The sequence below is a fragment of the Nyctereutes procyonoides genome, unplaced genomic scaffold, assembly GCF_905146905.1.
Source record: "Nyctereutes procyonoides isolate TBG_1078 unplaced genomic scaffold, NYPRO_anot_genome, whole genome shotgun sequence".
Lineage (NCBI taxonomy): Eukaryota > Metazoa > Chordata > Mammalia > Carnivora > Canidae > Nyctereutes > Nyctereutes procyonoides.
The window spans coordinates 70,273,204-70,292,573 of record NW_026575140.1 but is presented as its reverse complement, the minus strand read 5'-3'; the positions used below and the strand labels follow the sequence as shown (position 1 = coordinate 70,292,573).

Sequence of the window (19,370 nt, the reverse complement as noted above, 5' to 3'; positions counted from 1 at the left end):
TTCCCACCGTCCCCGCTGTCATTCTCATGGTGTGTCCCTCTGCCAAGAGTTTCCTTCTCTTCCCAGAGGGACACGGGGATAGAAGAGGAGAAAGTGGTCTGGGATCAGGAAAGGCATGCAAAGACCTTCCCAGAGCAGGAAGTCATAGCTGTGGTTTTTTTTTTTTTTTAATTTTTATTTATTTATGATAGTCAGAGAGCGAGGGAGAGGCAGAGACACAGGCAGAGGGAGAAGCAGGCTCCATGCACCGGGAGCCCGACGTGGGACTCCATCCCGGGTCTCCAGGATTGCGCCCTGGGCCAAAGGCAGGCGCCAAACCACTGCGCCACCCAGGGATCCCCATAGCTGTGGTTTTAAGGAAGAACTCTGTGCAAAGGAATTGGGAATGTGCAGGGGAAGGGAGGGGGGTAGGAATAGGAGAAAAGGAGACCCAGAGGTATGGGACACAGAGGTCTGAATCCAGCCTGCTGGGAACAGGAACCTGAACTCCCTCTGGCCTCGCCCTGCCCGTCTCTGAAATGGGGACAAGAAGGATGAAGGTCTCATCTCCAGTCTCCCTGGGGAAAGTGCTCACCCATTCAAAATGTGATATGAGCAGATGGAGGAAGGGCTGAGCTGTCAGGAGACACCTCTGGACCCCAGCCTCATGCTTCCCTGAGCTTTTGTCCCATGTTGGGAGCATGGTGCCCACAATGCTGATAAGTCAGGTACTAATATGATCCTCACTTTGCAGATGAGAAGACTGAGGCACGGGGGTGTGGTGGGGTGACTAAGTACTTGTCCATGGTTTCACAGCTGGCATGTGATGGGGCCAAGATGCAAGTCTGTGGCAGCTACTGGGCTCACCTATGGTGCTCCCCATACCTGTTGCAGAAATGAAGGGGAGTGGCCACTGCAGGTATCGGGCTCCCTCCAGCTAGAGCTCTGACAGTGGAAACTGAGGCAGATCTTTCCTCCCTGGTCTGTCCCTTCCCAACCTAGACACAGGGCTCTCTTTCTTTCAAGGCTTCTCAAAAATGAGATTCCCTTCTTTCCCTTTCAGATGCCCAATCTAATCTGTGTCAAGAAGGTGATTTTCAGGAAGTTCTTGCTAGTCTAACCTCACACCTCTTCCTGCAGGTCAAGCCCATTTACAAAGTCCCAGAGAGAAGAAGTGGCTGTGTTTCAGGGAGGGACATTCTTGGTCTCTAAAACCACGATTTAATTCTCTAACCATGACAGTCAGGGCTGGCCAATCACAAGCATTAATGGGAGAGCTTAAATTATAGAGGACCAAGTTAGTGAAAAGAAAAGAAAAAAAAAAAAACAAAAAACCCACCCAGCTCCCAGCCACTGGGACTTGCAGCTGATAGGTAATTATCTGTTGTTTGTGCTCAGTTAGGGCTCCCTGCCCCTGACTGGTCAGGGCGGACAGCGTGCGCCTGGGGAGAGGGCCAATGAGTTGGTGTCAGGTCAAGACAATTGTGTGGGGCCATCCAGACCCTTCTCGACTTCTTCCTCCTCCCCCCCCTCTACCTCCTCTCCAATCAGGGAGGAGCTGCCCCCTTTGCCCACCACCCCTCCCCAAACACTCGGAGGAAAGAGGGAGTGATTAGCATGGGACATTGTCCCCGGATAATCGGCCCCAGCTGCCGCATGAAAGAAGAGACAAAGCGCCTGGCCGCTCCACGCGCATTATCCCCTCGTTAAATCTCTGTTATTAGATTAGATTCAAAATGTATTGATTCAGAGGCTGGGGGGAGGTAGGGGAGGGAAGAGAAGCTGGCTAGTGATTGCTGAACCCCACCTCTCCACATGCTCTCCCTCCCCGCCTTCACCCCATCGGGCAACTTTTCCTCTCTCCTGTTCTCTTAGGGAAATCTCTCGTTTCTTGACCCTGAGCTCAGCTCCTCTCCCTGGACTATCCTGGAAGCCAGGGGAGGTCCACTCCTATCAGGAGCCCTGAGGTCATGGAGCCCAGGTGACTAGTGCCCAGGAGGAAAGGCAGCCTCCCAGATGCGATGGTGGTGGTGCACTCCACGCTGGAGCGGTACCAGCCATGAATTCCCAGAGGGCTAGAAGGCTTCGGACCCTCACTCAGTAGGATCTTTTACATCGACATGACAGGTTTGGAAAGCAAGGTGAATGGGAAAAGGAGGTGAGAGCTGAAGTATCATGGGTAGCAAGGGAAGGCTGCAGGAGAGGAGTGGAGAGAAGACAGAGGACCAGCAAGCTTCTCAGATACACAAAGACATAGGTGGTTTCTGGTTTTCTATCTGGTTTTCTTATGAGAACCAATGAGCTGAAGCAGCAGGAGAAAGAAAGGGAGCAGGTTCTGGAAGACATAACAGGTGAGGAGGAAATTCTGGGCATTGTCATATCCCAGATAGGGTAAAGGTCTCCTTGGGAGAAGCTCAAGATCGGTATTGATGGACGAGAGGTAGTACATTGGGGGTTCTCTGGCCCTGGGCCTCAGTTTCCTGTCCCTGAGCAGCACAGTCTGGATGCCGGATCGATGAGCTGATTGGCTGTGGCTAGTGGAGCAGAAGATGTTACACGTGGCAGCTCATTCTCAAGGTGGTTAATTGGCTGCCTCAATGCTGGGCTCTGTTGCCCCATTGATTGTGGGTGAAGGGTGGGGAGGGGGGAGATGAGGAATCGATAGGTTGATTAGTGTCTTAGTAGCTCTCTGGTCGGACACTTCGTCAATAGCCACCCACTTACTGACCAGTGGTGCATTGACAGTGCCAGACTGTCCACCTTTCTCTCTCTCTGGCTTGAGGCATGAGAATCAGCTGGTGGCATGAGCAGCTCCAGCAAATCCTAGTGGAGTGGGGCAGCTTTTGGTCCCAAGACTAGGCTTCAAAGTGGGAGCTTCCAGAGCCATCCTGAAAGAGTTTGGATGAACAATGCCCACTGTTAACACAATCTCTGCTCAACAGGAGACAACAACTATGAGTGGGGCCAATCCCCAGCCCCATGGTCTCCTGCTTTTTGCTGAAGGACCTGACATCCACCCAACAACAAAACAAAGATAAACACTAAATCCCTAATTAATTGCAAAAGCACATATGTCTGGGGTGGAAATAGCAGGTGCAACTTCATTCCCAGTTCACCTTAGGAACCGGCATCCAGTTAGACACTATTTAATGAGTTCATTTTGCATGTTGGGGAACATGTGAAGCTGAGAGCAGCTAAGACAGGTAAGTCTCCTTCCTCAGTCTGCAGGATCTCCCAGTCTTGAAGCTCCCAAGGGCCCTAGGCCTGCCCTCCACCCAACCTCCCAGGATGGTCTACACACTAGAACTGCAGTTTGGGGTCATGAAAAGGTATCACTTTAGGTGTTCTATATTGAAACCCTTATGATTGGCCAGTCCAGGACAGTTCATCCGAGATATTCTTTTGGGTCCTTTCCTTTTAGACTGGCCAGGTTCATTCCATCTCAAACATGTCTTCCCCTGAGGGACAGGCAGCCAAGTTGGGGAGAGGGATAAGGCTGGAATGAGAAAGGGATAACCAGAGAAAGCCTCAGGCAAACACTGTGACGCTAAGGGCCGTCTTAGCGGGTCTGGCATTCCTTTCCTCTGAACACTTGTTAGATGGCTGGAGTGACGGAGTGATAGAGTTGGGGCCCTCCTCAGCATGTCTTATAAACCCTCGTGTTTGGGAGACGGGACCAAGATATAGGTAACATCAAAGACCACGCCAGCTCTGCCTCTCTCAGGGTCCTGCTCTTGGGTGAACGTGCCGGGACCTGGCTGCGGAGAGTTCGCAAAGGACATCGTGAAGCTCCAGCCTTGGTTTTCCTAAGACCAAACCAGTGGCTGCTGACCGTGGTGCTGATGCCCTTGCCTGCGCTTCAGGATCCTCTTGCAGGGAGAGAGCTCGCTACCAGCTTCACCATGAGTCCAGAACGGTAATGGGACTGTGTGGACACGTCCGGCATCTTTCTAGGGGTTAACAGATCTGAGCTTCCCCCTCCTCACCTTTCCATTGCTAAGTGTTGGTGGTCCTTATCCTCCCGCCTTGAATTCCACCTCCTATTGTGTCTTCTTAACAGCCACTGTTTGGTCACCTCTCCCGATTCTCTGGGGCAGGAAGCACCAAACAACGGAAACTGCGGACAATACCCCTACCTCATTTCCACCAGTAACGTTAAACTTCTTCCACCCACCCAGCTTCTGACAAACGGTTAAGAAGGGAGTTTAGGGCTTAGTTGTATTTTATTCCCCTCAGCCACCCTCACTCTCCATCATCTGATAGAACACGAGTGTCCAGGGAAGTGGCCATAGGTGAGGTGGAGGAGGAGACTTTAGGGTCGATAAACCTAATGCAGTGTTATCAGGCCTGTGCAGGAGAGAGTTGGTTTGCCTCGAATCGAAAAACAAGGTTGAGGGAGATGAGCAGAATTCCAAAGTGCCTTATGCTGGGAAGTGACAAGGGGGAAACTAAGGCTTAGATAGATAGAATAAATAGATAAATAGATATGAACAGATAAATAGAATGAAGTTAGGGAATGCCTGGGTTTTTCCCCATCTAAGACTGTGTGTTTTTTATTATCATTATTATTATTGATTTATTTATTTATTTGATGTATTCATTCATGTAGGAGAGAGAGAGAGAGAGAGAGAGACAGGCAGAGACACAGGCAGAGGGAGAAGTAGGCTCCATGAAGGGAGCCTGATGTGGGACTCGATCCCGGGTCTCCAGGATCAGGCCCTGGACTGAAGGCGGCGCTAAACCGCTGAGCCACCCGGGCTGCCCTAAGACTGTGTGTTGTATAGCCATGGTTAGTGGGGGTGGGAGGCAGGGGGTGGGAATGTAAGGGTCTGCAACACCAAGCTTTCTGGGAAAGAGTTGCAGCCCTAGTTCAGAACTGCTGAGACACACTGGCATTGGACAGGGTCTTGAAGAAGTCCGTGACATCCTCTGGGCCTTGAAACTCTCCCATCTCCATTCTAACCAGTGCCTGACTCCCCCACACCCATGCTGGGCCGTACCCACTCAAGAATACTGCCAGATGGACCACAGGGTTATCAGGGTGATGCTGTAGGCCAGCACCGCCACCAGGTAGATGCGGAAGAGCAGCCTGTCCAGCACGGAGCCCACATGCAGCCATTCCCGGGCCACCTCTCGGCTCTCGTCCCTCTTCTCCAGGAAGTGCCTGATGGAGGACAGCTCCTTCAGGAGCCCTCGCACTGCCAGGGAGGACTCCCGTGGTGGTGGTGGGGGGCTGCCTCGGCCCCTTGGGGTCTTCTCCAAGTCCCGGGGTACTCCCAGATGGTTGCAGTGGTTTCCCATGTCTGGAAAAAGGGTGGAGTGTTGGCAAAGGAGGGAGGCCCAGCAGGATGGTGCAAACACCGTCCCTTCTGTTTCTGTGGTGGTTTGCAGAAGTTGTTATTATGAACAATTTCAGGTGTAAAGAGTATAGAGATTAACTTTCCTATTTGTCAACCCATCATCTGACTTATGCAAATAAAGAAAGAAACACAGTTGAAGATTCCTGTATACTCCTCCTTAGCACATCCTCCATCCACTTCCCCAGTCATTGAGATCATGAATTCGGTGTTTATTACTTCCCAGCAATTTAGTATCTATTATTTCATTTGAGCCTCATAATTGCCACATGAGAGAAGCAGAGTAGGAGTGATTACTACGTGCACATTTTATATGAAGGTACAAAGGCTCAGAGAGGTGAAGTGACTAGTCTGTGGTCACACAGCTGGAGCATCATTTAGAAATGAGGCCACCAAGCCCTAAGATTTCTGGGCTGTGAATTCACTGCTCTCTCCACTATGCCATACTACCTTGGCGCCCTCTTCTCCGTGACTCTAAGTCCTTCTGCACCAGGAAATACACCTTTGGCTATGGCCCTTACAGGTGAGCAGTGAAGCTAGTCATTAGATTGGTGTACTAGCTCATCGGATCATGTTGAGGTGGTCTCAGGTTAGTCATAGACCTTCTGTAAAAGGCCTAGCTCTTGCCAGAGGGTAGGACAAAAGGGGGTGGAGTGGTTAAAAAATACTAACTTAGCATCAGATGGGCCTGGGTTCCAATCAGTTTCACCAGTTCCTGGCTCTGTGACTTAAGGTAAACTATTTGGCCTTATGCCTCCGTTTCCTCATTTGACAAATGAGAATGAGAATCCTATCAGGGAGCCTGTGGATGATGTGTGATAGTGCACCAGAAATGCACGTGCCCAAATACACCGACAAACCAGGAACACCACCCCCAGATGGTGGCGGCAACAATGTCTCAGGGAGAATGAGCTCCTCATTTCACGTCCCCTGCCCCCCTGTCTCTCTGTCTCATAGATGTCTGAAATTCAAAGGGACCTGGTCTCTGAGCTGATGGAGTGCAAGAGTTTTGGAAATGCTGGCTGCAGACCTAGTCACGTGAGGTAAGAAATCCCATAACTGCCTGGGTGGCATCCAATTGCTTCCCTTTGGGGTCCATCTTGGAGAAGGACTACTCCCAGCCCAGAAGTCTCTGCTCCTGACCTGCTCAGCCTCTGGAACTCTCTCCCTCTCTCTACCCATGCCCAGGCTGATGAGGGGAGGTAGAGGTTTTGTAAGAAGCGGGCTCGTTGAGGCCTTTGGCTGAACTCTGCTGCCTCCCAGTGAGGCCTGGCATGGGGTGCCAGATGCAGGACAGCACCCAAGTTTGAGGCCCCACCCAGACTCGGGCATGTCACATCCAGCCAGAGACTCTCCACCATGTCCCCACACCCTGGCTCTTTCCCTTTCTCACCTGAACAGTCATCAGCCTTGGTGGTTTGGGAAGTGGCTGGGGGCCTTCGAGAAGCTGACTGCTCCCCTAGGCAAAGGAGCAGGGCCACTCGCTCCAGAACCAGGTGCCGCAGCCAGGCAGGCACGGCTGCTGCAAGTCTTGCTTGTGTACAAGCCGCACGATGAAGATGGTCTCTGCCAAGCTCATCACCAGCAGCGCCATGCACACGACAAAGTAGACACCTGTGCGCACGGCAGGGTCGGGAGGGGGCTGGTTTCTCAGGGCCTTGGCCACACTGCGCTCCCCCCCCCGCCCCCCCCCCCGCCCCCCGCCAGAGTGGGCCCTACCGATGAGGGGAGTGCCAATGGCCGTGGCCGGCAGCGTGTCAGACACGATGATCAGGAAGACGGAGTAGCCCAGGAGGAGTGTGATCTTAAAGGAGACCCTCTCGCCGCTGTCTGGAGGCAGGTAGAAGCCCACGATGTCCATGAGCATGAGGAAGATACTGGGCAGCAGCAGGCTGACCGTGTAGAACAGGGGCCGCCGGCGGATGACCACCTAAGGGCAGGACAGGAGCGGTGGGGGCACCCGGGGCAGACCCGCTCCCCCCTGGAGCCACCAGCCCGGCCAGCTTCCTGCGGCTTCCAGCAGGGCTGCCCAGAGAAGGCCCTGGATGGTTTCCCTCCAGCCTGTGGCTGCCGAGGAGGAGCAAGGGCCACCCAGGAGTTTCCCTGCCCACTTTATTGTGGTTCCAGGGCAGGAGTGTGTCCCTGCAGCTGGGCAAGGGCTGCAGAGGTTTCCACTCCCCACCCCACCCCCGTGCCTCCTGAAGTCCACCTCTTCTAGCAGTCATCCCCCCCAGCCCGCCTCCCAAGCCGTCAGCCCGCCCCCCCCAGCCGTCATCCCCCCACCCTGCCCCTCCAGCCGTCATCCCCCCCAGCCCGCCCCCTCCAGCGGTCATACCCCCCAGCGCACCCCGCCAGCCGTCATCCCCCCAGCCCGCCCCCCCAGCCGTCATCCCCCCAGCCCGCCGCCCCCAGCCGTCATCCCCCCAGCCCGCACCCCCAGCCGTCATCCCCCCAGCCCGCACCCCCAGCCGTCATCCCCCCCAGCCCGCCCCCATCCGTCATCCCCCCAGCCCTCCCCCCATCCGTCATCCCCCCAGCCCGCCCCCCCAGCCGTCATCCCCCACAGCCCGCCCCCCCAGCCGTCATCCCCCCAGCCCGCCCCCCCAGCCGTCATCCCCCCAGCCCGCCCCCCCCAGCCGTCATCCCCCCAGCCCGCCCCCTCCAGCCGTCATCCCCCCAGCCCGCACCCCCAGCCGTCATCCCCCCAGCCCGCCCCCCATCCGTCATCCCCCCAGCCCGCCCCCCCCAGCCGTCATCCCCCCAGCCCGCCCCCCCAGCCGTCATCCCCCCAGCCCGCACCCCCAGCCGTCATCCCCCCAGCCCGCCCCCTCCAGCCGTCATCCCCCCAGCCCGCACCCCCAGCCGTCATCCCCCCAGCCCGCCCCCCAGCCGTCATCCCCCCAGCCCGCGCCCTCCAGCCGTCATCCCCCCAGCCCACCCCCCAGCCATCCCCCCCAGCATGCCCTCTCCCACTCACGTAGAACTTCATTTCTGCGTAGCAGCTGTTGCTCTCCATGCTGAACTCCCGGAACTGGGTCAGCACCCCCAGGAGCTCCCACTCGCCCTGGTTCATGAAGATGGTCTTGTCCAGCTTCACCTTTTCCGGCAAGCGCAACAGGGAGATGTTGATGTCCTGGACTGAGAGGGAAGAAAATCGAGGCGGCTGTGGAGTGGGGTGTGCAGAGCCGGCAGGACCTGGGACCGGGCTGAGCTCACTGGCTCCTGGCCGGCAGCCTGGGTCTCCTCGGCTGCACAATGAGGTGACAGCGCCCACGGTGCCCTCTGGGGGTGGGGCTGCAGTGAGGGGAGTGACAGCCTGGACGAAAACACAGCAAAATGCAAAGAACCAGAACCAAACTACTTATTAGGAAGGCCCCTCTCTCCTTCTCGCTGTGTCTCCCCCACTCTTTTCCAAACGGTTTTCTAGGTTTCCATTAGGGTTGCCCATTTATGAAATGAGCAAAAGTCAACATTCTTCACCTTTCTCCTGATAGGGCTGCCTACCCTTGAAGGTGACCCAAGGTCATGGTTGGTTAAGCATCTGACTCGATTTCAGCTTGTGTCATGATATCAGGGTCATGAGATTGAGCCCCACGTTGGGCTCTGTGCTGGGTGTGGAGCCTGCTTGAGATTCTCTCTTTTCTTCTCCCTCTGGCCCCTCTACCCCTGCTTGTCCATGTGTGCTTTCTCTCTAAAAGAAGGGGAAAAAAGGAAGGAAGGGAAGGGGGAGGAAGGAAGGGAAGAATGAGAAAGAAAGAGAAAGAAAGAAAGAAGAAAGAAAGAAAGAGAAAGATGAAAGAAAGAAAGAAAGAAGAAAGAAGAAAGAAGAAAGAAAGAAAGAAAAGAAAGAAAGAAAGAAAGAAAGAAAGAAAGAAAGAAAGAAAGAAACAGAACTAGGGAAATAAGTGAAATTTTCACTTAGAGAATAGCAGTTTTACTCCTCTGCATCTATGCTAGAGAAAGAGACATACACTAGACGGCCAGGAGTATCCATTACAGCAAAATATAGAAAGATCTACATGTCCACCAATCGGGAAAAGACTTAATAAACTATGATGCATCCAAGCTCCAAGCTATCCTACAGCTGGCAGGATAGCTTTCTCTTTTATGAGAATGATCTAAATATGTAGTGATTTGGAAAAAATGTCTAAGACTTCTTGTTGAGTGAAAGGAATCAGGTAGCAGGAGCATAGATGATACATTTCGTAAAATAAAAACCTATGAAATAATTTTCATGTTCTTTCCATAGATGTGTATGTAGCGTATATGCAAAGGATAGAGAAGAATCTGGAAGAGTGAATATACTATATGAAGCTCATATTGATAAAAGCTGTGAAGTCTTAGTGTGGGAAGTCCATGAAAAATTTGGGATTGAGGGTAGAGGTCAACAGTCAAAGATTATTTGTAATTCTGGTTTTTGTCCAAGGAACTTAGGTATTACTATTTTTGTAATTTACAGTTAATGTGATAAAATCAGATAGAAATGAGGGACAGCTTCTTGTAGGAGTACAAGGATCACTCACCTCATGAGACTTTAGTGACCATCTTGCATTCATCCACTAAATAAAAGTTGCCGGGCACCTTCCTTTGTGCCAGGGACCTACAGGTGGATCAGAGATCATGGTCCTGCCCTCTCTGGGTTCGCCTCTGCTAGGGAAGCAGACATTGCACAAGCACCTACAAGTGCAATGGCAGTGGGGAGAAGAGGATGCTACAAAACTGGGTAACAGGGAGGCCTAGTCTGGGGACGAGAGGGGTTTCCCAGAGGCACTGAGCCAATGCTGGGATTAAGTGAGCAGGGGACTTGGCCACACTAGGCGGGGTTGGGGGCAGGAGTGGTGGGGGGGGGGAGAGGAAGGAAGAGGGGTAGGGTAGCCCAGGAGAGGAAGCAGCCTGGGATACAGGGAAAGAATAAGGAGCCTCAGGCTTGGAAAGGAGGGCATCGGGGCTGGAGCTGAGCTCAGGGGAGCATGCATGGGGTGAAGGCTGGAATGGCGGGAAAGATTTCAGTTCTGCCTCAGGAGTGCCAGAAGTCACTGAGATTTTTAAGCAGAGAGTGACATGGTTAGATTTTAAATTTAATAAGTTCTCCCCATTTGCTGTGAGGAACATGAATTGGAGAAGGACCAGCTAGGAGGTTACTGCAAAAGGCTAGGGGAGGTTACTGCAAAAGGCTAGGGGGGTGTATCAATGGAGAAGAGAAGACAAGTGAGGGACCTCTGTGGTCCTAGAGCAACACTGGGCATCCCAAAAGCCAGCATCCGGAATATTCCCAAGCCTTGCCCCGCAGTTTTGCCCAAAGGTGGGTGGCTCGAGGCTGTGTCAGATCCCAGTGGCTACAGGCCCCAGGATAGTTCACAGAGTCCTGTGTCACTTCTGCCTCCAGTCCTGCAGCACACAGGACTCCTCCTCGGCCCACACTTGACTCTTGCCCTCCCCATGTTCTTTCTATGTTCTAGGATTTTCCTCCATAGTTTAAAATAAAGCCTAGTTCCACTTTGTTTGCATACCAAAAAAAAAAAAAAAAAGACAAGTGAGGGACATTTAGGGCCATATCCTGGCCTCACTGAGTGTCTTGCCACCAGCTACACTGTCTCACTGGACCCTCACGACAGCTGAGGGAGGCAGCAAGGGCGACCATAGAGTCCGGTTTGGAGGATGAGGAACAGGCTCAGTGACATTGAGAAAATACACAACTTGGATAAAGGAGAAAGCCTCCTGGGGGGGGGTCCTCCTCCCACAGGTGCTCTACTCCCAAGCTGCACCCCCTGCCCGGAGCCCAGGTGCAGTACTCACTGGTGTGCAGCCAGCTGGTGAAGGTCAGGGAGCAGTTCTGTACATCGAAGGGGAAGTTGTAGATGTCGAGGCTACAGGCGGTCACCACCTGGAGGGGCTTGTAGTTCTGGACCTCACCGTGATGCCCAACGTACACGTACGGAATACTCGGAGACTTCCCCACGTCCACACTGGTCAGGGAAGAGGCCAGTTTGGGGGCTCAAGAAGCTCTGGGAGACTCAATGTGTCTGAGCCGCCCGGCATGGATAGAAATTCAGGACAGGTTTGAGTGGCGCAGTTTTCTCTGGCCTGTTTCTCCAGTTTTCTTATCTATGTTAGGCTTTTTTACCTGCCATTGTCAAGGCTACTTTCCAAGCAGCAGAGGGCATTTCTCCTTTATTCCCCCTGGCAACCTAGCCACAGGGAGCCAGCAGGGAATCCATGTACCTCACAGCTGCCAGCTAGAAGGAGCATGCCCAGCTGTCCCTGCTCCACCACCCGCCCAGCTGGGCAGAACTCAGCTCCCAGGGTTAGCAGCTCAGTGGCAATGGGCAGGCCTGGTGGGCAAGCAGAACCCTGGGTTCCATCCTGACTCGGGCTTCTCTTTGCTTCCCATCCCTAGAAGTCCTGTTGACATGAGAATAATCTTGCCTGGAGAAGAAGGAACTAGAGACATCATTGAGAAAAACTGAGGCAAGGTGAGAAAGTCTTGTAAAACTTAGCTCCACTGTCTTGGCAGATCCACAACCCCTAGAGTCTCCCAAGTGACTACTGTGGCACAGAATGGCCTGAGCTGGAGATCCTGAGCCTGAACCCTTCTGTGGAATCAGGCTGAGAGATGAGAAACCAAGATTCAGGCTACTTCACATTTTAACTGGTGATCCAGCCAGGCACTGGGATCCCTCCAGCCTGAGCGATGCAGGTCATGGGGCGCAAGGTCAACTGCCTCCCCTGAAAAACAGTGTGAGTGGCGCTCTGGACGTTGGGCAATGCAGTGCGTACTAGGTGGGGGGCAACTGGCTCTGGGCCACCTCCTCCTTCCATCCGTCTCGCCAAGCCATCCTCCAACCCTAGCATTCAGAGGCCCAGGCAGTGGAGCCTGGAGGAGCCTGAAGGATGTGGGGAAGAGATATTGGCCGGAGCTTCATGAGACAGTGTTCAGCTGCTGGTAATAAAAGGATGGCGGCGCCCACTTCTCACTGGGGGTGCAAGCTGGAGCCAGTCAGGCACTCATGTGACCTGAGAGGTCTGAGCATCTCCCCGCTCCAATCGCCCCTGTGACCAGAAGTGGTGACCACTGGGAGACTTCATCTCTTTCGGTAATCTCACTTTAAAAATGGAGCTGTCCCTCATTCGGCTATTGTAACAGTGGGAATTCATTCACTGGCTTCTCTTCCCCAGGGAGGCAGCCCTCAGACCAAGACCAAGGATTCAATATCAGGCAGAGAAAAAGAGGAGTTTTAAAAAGAAAAGATAAAGAAAGGAGAAAAAAAGGAGAAAAAAAAATAACAAAGGGGGATGGGGACCCGAGCCAAATCCTCCAGTTACCTCCAGTTCTGCAAGCCTGCAAGGGACTCAGGCAACAGCAGAGCTTGTCCCTGTGCCCATGCCCCGTCTTTCCCCAGCCCCGGCCGCCCAGCAGCAGATGACAGCACTCACAACTCATTGATGAGAATGTCTGGGACCCAGATGCTCTCAGTGGGGATGGACAGCTTGGTGATGTTGTCAAAGTCCTCGGGGTTCCACTGGAGAAACTCGTCAGTCCAGTACTAGGGGAGGAGCGGGGATGGTCACAGGCAGCCCCCTCCAACTCGGGCGGAGGGTGTGTGTGGGCAGTGACAACTCGAGATGACCTCACCACTCAGTGGCCAGGCAGCAGTGATCATCTTCTCAGGGGAAGCTGGGTATTGGTGGCTCCCGAATCAGCAGTACCCCAGAGCCCCCCCACCTCTGTGCGCACACACTCCTGGCACGCAAGTGTGACCCAGGCAGGTGAAGCTGTACCCAGGAAGGCATGGGGTCATTTCTCCTGTTTAAAAATCCCATTCACCAACTGCAGGATCTTGGACATTTAAATAGCTTCTTGGGTCTCAGTCTGCTCATATGTAAAGCAGGAAATAACATGCACCTCACAGGGGAGAGATGTGCTGTGCTAGGACTTTGGTGGTTTTTTTTTTAATTTTTATTTATTTATGATAGTCACACAGAGAGAGAGAGAGAGGCAGAGACATAGGCAGAGGGAGAAGCAGGCTCCATGCACCGGGAGCCCGACGTGGGATTCGATCCCAGGTCTCCAGGATCGCGCCCTGGGCCAAAGGCAGGCGCTAAACCGCTGCGCCACCCAGGGATCCCCAACTTTGGTGTTTTTTTTTTTTTAAGATTTTATTTATTTGAGAGAGAGAATGAGCAGCGGAGCGGGGGAGAGAAGGGGAGAAGCAGACTCTCCGCTGAGCAGAGAGCCCAATGTGGGGCTTGATCCCAGGATGATGGGATCATAACCCAAGTGAAGGCAGATGCTTAAACGACTGAGCCACCCAGGCACCCCTGAATTGACATTTTAGATCAGTCATTCTGACAGGATGGTGAACAACACGTTGATCAAAACTTAACAATAACCAGCTCTCACCTGGTTATTATCCCAATTTACATATGAGCAGACCAAGACCCATGACTCTCACTCTCTGTCAAATAAATAAATAAAATCTTTGAAAAAAAAAGTATGTCAATTTAATCACATTACTCCCTTGCTTAAAACTCCAGTGGCCTCCCTTGCACTTGGGATAGAGCTAAACGGCCAACAAAGGGCTGCATAATCTGCCCTCCAGCCTTCTCTCTAGCCTCATTAATTTTGCCAGGCCTCTCTGGGATTCTCCTCTCCAGCCGCATGCAGTGGAACCCCACGTCTCTGCATGCATGCCCGTGCTCTCCCACTCTGCACTCCCCGTCTTCTCCCCTGAGGGAGGTCTTACTCGTCCCTCCAGACTTAACCAAAGCATCTGTCTGCTGCCTTCTTCAGGAACCTTCCATGACCCCCACATCCCAGGCTGGGTTCTTATGTGTCTCATCTGTGCTCTCATGATTGGCCTCTTGCTCTTGCTGCATTGGGGTGCTTGTCTTGCTGCATTCAACTGTCTGTTCATGGGTCTGTGGCCTCCACCAGTCTGTGAACTCACTGTGGGCAGGGCCTGAGTCTAGTTTGTGTCTCTGATTCTGGTCTCTTAGCACAGTCACTGGAATTTGGTTGGTTGGTGTCCCCTCACTGCTGGGCAGAGAAGTGACCTAGAGGGATGGGACCTAGGCCAGATGTCCCAGGAAAGGAGCTCCAGGCTGCCTATTCTTGCTGGGCCCCTTCCCTTGACATGGGGTGTGCACTGTATTAAGAGATCTCTGTTGGGTGTTATGCTATATGTTGGCAAATTGAACTCCAATAAAGAGAGAGAGAGAGAGAGAGAGAGAGAGAGAGAGAGATCTCTGTGAGGCGGAAGAGAGCAGTCTTGCAGGAACTAACGTTCTAGCATCTTCCTCCACCCCACTCTTTGCCCCCTGAGCTGGTGGTAGTGGAGTATGCTCGTGAAGAGCAGGAGGGATTTAGCCGAGACCCACATATGCTAGGCATGTCCCCAGACAGAGTGTTTCTCAGGTTTGACCTCTATGAACTGGGCCCGTCTCCTGCACCCCCTCTCCAGCCATTGCGGTTCTCTCGGGCTCTCACATCTGCCCCACAGCTCAGGGGCTACCAGAGCAGGACCAGACTGTGCATTGAACCCCCATGTCTGCCTGCCTCTCCGCCAGCTCCCCACTAGCTCCCCACCAGAAGTGCTCTACAGGCCTCAGAGAGTGAGGCCTTTACACCAGTACCTGAGCAACACGGGTCAGAAGCTGGGAGAGTGGGGAGGTGGCCGAGGTGTGAGGACTTAGTGGATGGAATCGCCCCATGTCAATCACCCAATTTGGTTGTCATTGCATTTGGCTTAATTAGAAGGAAGAACTTTGTAGCAATTAGAGTTGTCTGAAAGTGTAGTTGCCGCTCATGGAGTTCCCAGTCACTAGAGGTATTCCATCCATGGAGGCTGGACGACAGATGGTTGTTTGAGGGACTCTGAAAACCCTCAGAAACCAGAGGGGGTTGGGAGGATTGCTCCTTTACTGAGCGTTACACTTCCTTCCATTGCCAGTCCTGAGAGGAGAAGACCCAGACTCCCAGGTCTCGTGAGTCAGCCTCTGAACCTCCCTGCTCCCCTTCCCTCACCAAGGCCTCTGAGATTCCTGATTCCTTTGGGATGGAGGAGTCCTTCTTGGAAGGGGAAGCCCTGGTCCCAGGAAATGGGGCTGGGCGCAGGGCTGGGGGCAGGGCTGGGGGCTCACCTGCCGGTACCAGATGTAGGTGGTCAGAACCTGGTTCTTTTCATCCTGTGAAGGGAAAGGAAACTCAACTTTGGTGGCCCTGTGGGCGGGTGTCCACCTTGCACACCCCTCCCCCAAAGGAGTTGCTGCTTTGTGTCTCTATTCCTTTGGAAAGTGACGGTGAAGAAAAGGGAAAATTGGGTCAACCAGGAAGATTTGGTCTCTTACTAGACACACCTAGAAAGAAATATAAACAATATTTTAAAATTTCATATATATATATATCTTCTACTATTTTCTATTATGTTTTACATGTTATATATATGTCTCTCACATTACATATATTTTACATGTATAATATATATAGCATAGTAGAAGATAAGAGGAGACATATAAAAAATATCATCTCTCTTTATGTCTATATAATTTTATGTGTCTGTATGCCTATGTATCTGTATCTGTATCTGTATCTGTATCGTCTCTTCCTGCCCTAGTGTGGGGTCAAGAGGTGCAAAACCACACAGAGAGAAAGATGCATCACTGGTTTAGGATTAATTCTGCAACGATCATTTACCAACACCTGTTGTGTGTCAGGGACCTGTGTAAGACACCAAGGGCCTAGAGATGAACAGGACAGTTGAAGCCTCAACAACCTGTGTGGAGACGTGGTTACCATGAGTGAAGAACCACCTGTGGTAAGTGACTCTCTAACCGTAAGGGTTGGGAGAGGCAGCCAGGCAGGTGACCCCAGTTTTCTGGTTTGGGCAGCTGTGCAGGTGGTGGATGATGTAGTCTGTCCTGATGCAGGTCTGTGCTGGATCACGGGTACTCTGGGTACCTGAATGTCCACTGTACTGCTCAGGGGTCACCTGGCCTTCCTTGGTCTCCCATCCCAAAAGGTCCACCTCTGAGGTGGGCAGATTGGGGTCAAGTGCTCACCACGCTGAGGATGGCATAGACAATGACGTCGATGGACACCATGGTTGGCTTCCTCCAGTCCCGCACGGGCCGCACGCCCTTCTGGTAGTTGGCCAGGAGGTAATTTGACAGCCTCAGCAGAGCGGGCCTGGAGGTGTTCTGGGCCTGGAGGTGCCTCCAGTGCCTGGCTGGGAAGAACAGTTCAAAGTGGGCATCAGAGCCCGAGGCTTCCCCCAGTTCTCTTGCCCTGGTTTGAAAGCTATTTAAAGGAAAACATCTCCACTATTTCCACCTCAGATCCCCGGATCCCCCCACAGACTGAAATTCCCACCACTGGGACCTTGTGTCTGCAGAGAGTCCTGCCCCAATCCGAAGCTGTTGTCTCCTAAGGGTAACGGACACACTCACCTGAGGAAGGTGCTAGCTGGCTGTCAAAGCAGGTGCTGCAAGACAGGTGAGGTCTAAGTGGGCCACAGGCTGGCCCCAGCCTAGAGGAGGTGAGCCCGTGGGGGATGGACGAGGGCACTGGGGCTAAGGAGGAGTGACTCCAGGAGGTGGTCCTGGACAGAGAGGGGGGCTGCAAGGAAAGGTGGCCCCAAGTGCACAATCCATCTGTAAGCCCGCAGGTCTGCATGAAGGTTTGCCTCAGTTAAGGTCAGATCTCAGCATCTGCCTAGGTCCCCGGTGGCTCCTGGGCCCCCAGCCTGCTATTGACAAAGAAAGGACACATCCAGTGAAATCTGACATTCCTTTTCCTTCCTGCAAAATGCCCTCCTTTCAGCCACATATATACACAAACTCCTGGTGGTGGGTTGGCCAGGTGTCCCTCAGAGGGTTGCTTGTGGTCAGACCTGGTGGAGTTAGGAAGAGGGTTAGGTGTGCGGTGTACAGGAGGCGAGGAGAAACTGGGTTGTTCCCAGAACTGGAGGCCTCCAAGGACAAAACAGTGATGAGAAAACCCAACACCTAGGTGCTTGTCCCCATTCTATGGGGATTTCATGTGCACCTGTCATCCCTCTGGGGCATAGGAGAAGCACTTCCTGAAAGGTGCGAAGAAATATGAAGGTGAAAGGCAAGGGGTAGGGAAGGGGAGCCCCTAGAGGCCCAGAGCACAGGGTGTTAGGAGCCTGGCAGGGCACCACCTAGGTCCTTCACAGACCAGGTGCCAGCGGGCCTGGCTTTCTCTAAACAAGGCTGCCTCTTCCCTCGTCTTGTCTATATAATGTGTGCAACCCGTACAGCCGATCTCTCCTACAGATCCCCGCTTCCTCTCCCCACCCGCCTAGCCCTGACAAACTTTCAGTTTCCCTCAGAACAACAGAGAAGGTCAGAGAGAGGCAGAAGGCCATTTATTGAGCATCTCCTATGGAATCATACCAGTTAACATATTATTCATTTCAATCTTGGAGCAGCCACAGGGGTGGCTGTCATGACAGCATATTTTACAGATAAGAATTCCCAAAGCTCAGGAAGGTGGGTGCTGTGCCCTGCAAGGGGAGGAAATGAGATTCAAGTGCAAATCTCAGTGTGTCTTCACTACACCAACAACAGCCCTGATCCTATTGCTGGGGAATCTGAACAGCAGAAGAGAGGGCCCGGCAGGCCTCAGAGCAAAAGGCCATTGCTGGGAGGAACAGGACTTCTCTTCAGCCCGGGAGGCCCCAGACCAGAGTCTTAACACGCAGCCTGGTTGTGTTGTCCCAGTGACAGCTCAGGGGAGGCAAACCATTGCATGCATAAGGCCTTTCCATCCCTCCAGCCGCGGGATGGCATCCTAACTGTGCCCCAACTCCAGCTTAGCTCTGGGTGGGGCGGAAACCTTCTGGGATGGGGAATCACTATTGTTGGTAGCAAAAGAAAATAGATCCCTTTGTGACCTGACCACCTTGTATCCCAGGAAAGCAGGAAAGGGTGGGTGGGGGAATGTAGAGAAGTTTGGTGTCACCACAATTTAGCTCTGGAAGGGAACTTAAGGAAAGGAAGTCCAGGGAACCCATGTGACAGGACTAGTGAAGCTGAGGAAGGATGGCTATGTTTGCTCTGGTCCCCACTCCATTGCTGAGGCGCTGTGTGACCTTGAGTGAATCACTTCCCCACTCTGAACCACCGCATTCCCATTTGTAGCCAGAAGGGGTAGACAAATGAGCTCCAAGGTACCTTGTAGCTGCCTTGCGATGAGTTTAGGGGCAGGGCAAAGAAGAGAGGAGCCCCTCTCTGGCACCTGTGGACACATTTCCCACAGACCAGGCTGCTGCTGGGCCCCACTCAGCAAGCGCTGCTCTCACCTGGCACTCAACTGCCCCAACTTTTGAGGTAGACCACGGTGCCTTAAAATTCTCTCGTGCTTACATGTGGCAAGATCCCTGACTTTCCTGCAGCGCCACCCACTCCAAAACCCTCCTTCCCTTGACCCTTGGGGGAATGAAGCATCCCCTGCCCTGCCTCTGCAGGTGGCCAGCCAAATCCTGTGTGCTTTCCCACCGTCCCCTTACCTTCTCCCTCTACCAGGAGCGTGGGTAGAAGCAAGGCCAGCAGTGCCTGCAGCACCCACAACAGCATGGTGAGCTTTCCAGGGTGTGGGGTGCCTCGGAGTGGCCTCAGGGTGAGTCGCGCCCAGGAGCAGCCTGCCCACACGTCGCCAGCCTCATGTCCCAGGAAGCCTGTGGTGTCTCCGGGCTGCCTTCCACACCTCTGAGGCCGGAGCCTCACACTGCCCCGGCCACCAGGGCAGTCAGTCCTCCAGCTGGATCAGGTTTCAGGGCGGGAGGCAAGGAGGAGAAGGAGCCAGTGAGAGGGGAGCCCGCCCAGCTGATGTCATGTGGCTGGGCTCAGCCTGCCCCTTCAGCCAGGTGGCCTGGCCAGATTCCCCAAGGAATAGCTTGGGGGACAGGGGCGGCAGGACCCCCTGCAGCAAGGGTGCAGCCTGTCTGCTGGGAGGTGCTCGGGCTGCTACCTTCATTGTGGCAAGTATGTTTTGGTAGCACGGGGCTGGGGCAG

At 53.4% G+C, this 19,370-nt stretch overlaps 1 protein-coding gene across 1 annotated transcript; it reads right to left on the bottom strand.

Moving 5' to 3' along the window:
* Window positions 1-4,856: 4,856 nt before the first annotated feature.
* On the bottom strand, window positions 4,857-18,932 carry HTR3A (5-hydroxytryptamine receptor 3A). Its single transcript, XM_055307164.1, is given in 10 exon segments — window positions 4,857-5,282; window positions 6,730-6,852; window positions 6,855-6,950; window positions 7,056-7,266; window positions 8,314-8,474; window positions 11,133-11,302; window positions 12,771-12,880; window positions 15,477-15,521; window positions 16,395-16,561; window positions 18,866-18,932. Coding segments are annotated over 10 exon segments (1,449 nt in total). The 3' UTR covers window positions 4,857-4,983.
* Window positions 18,933-19,370: the final 438 nt, after the last annotated feature.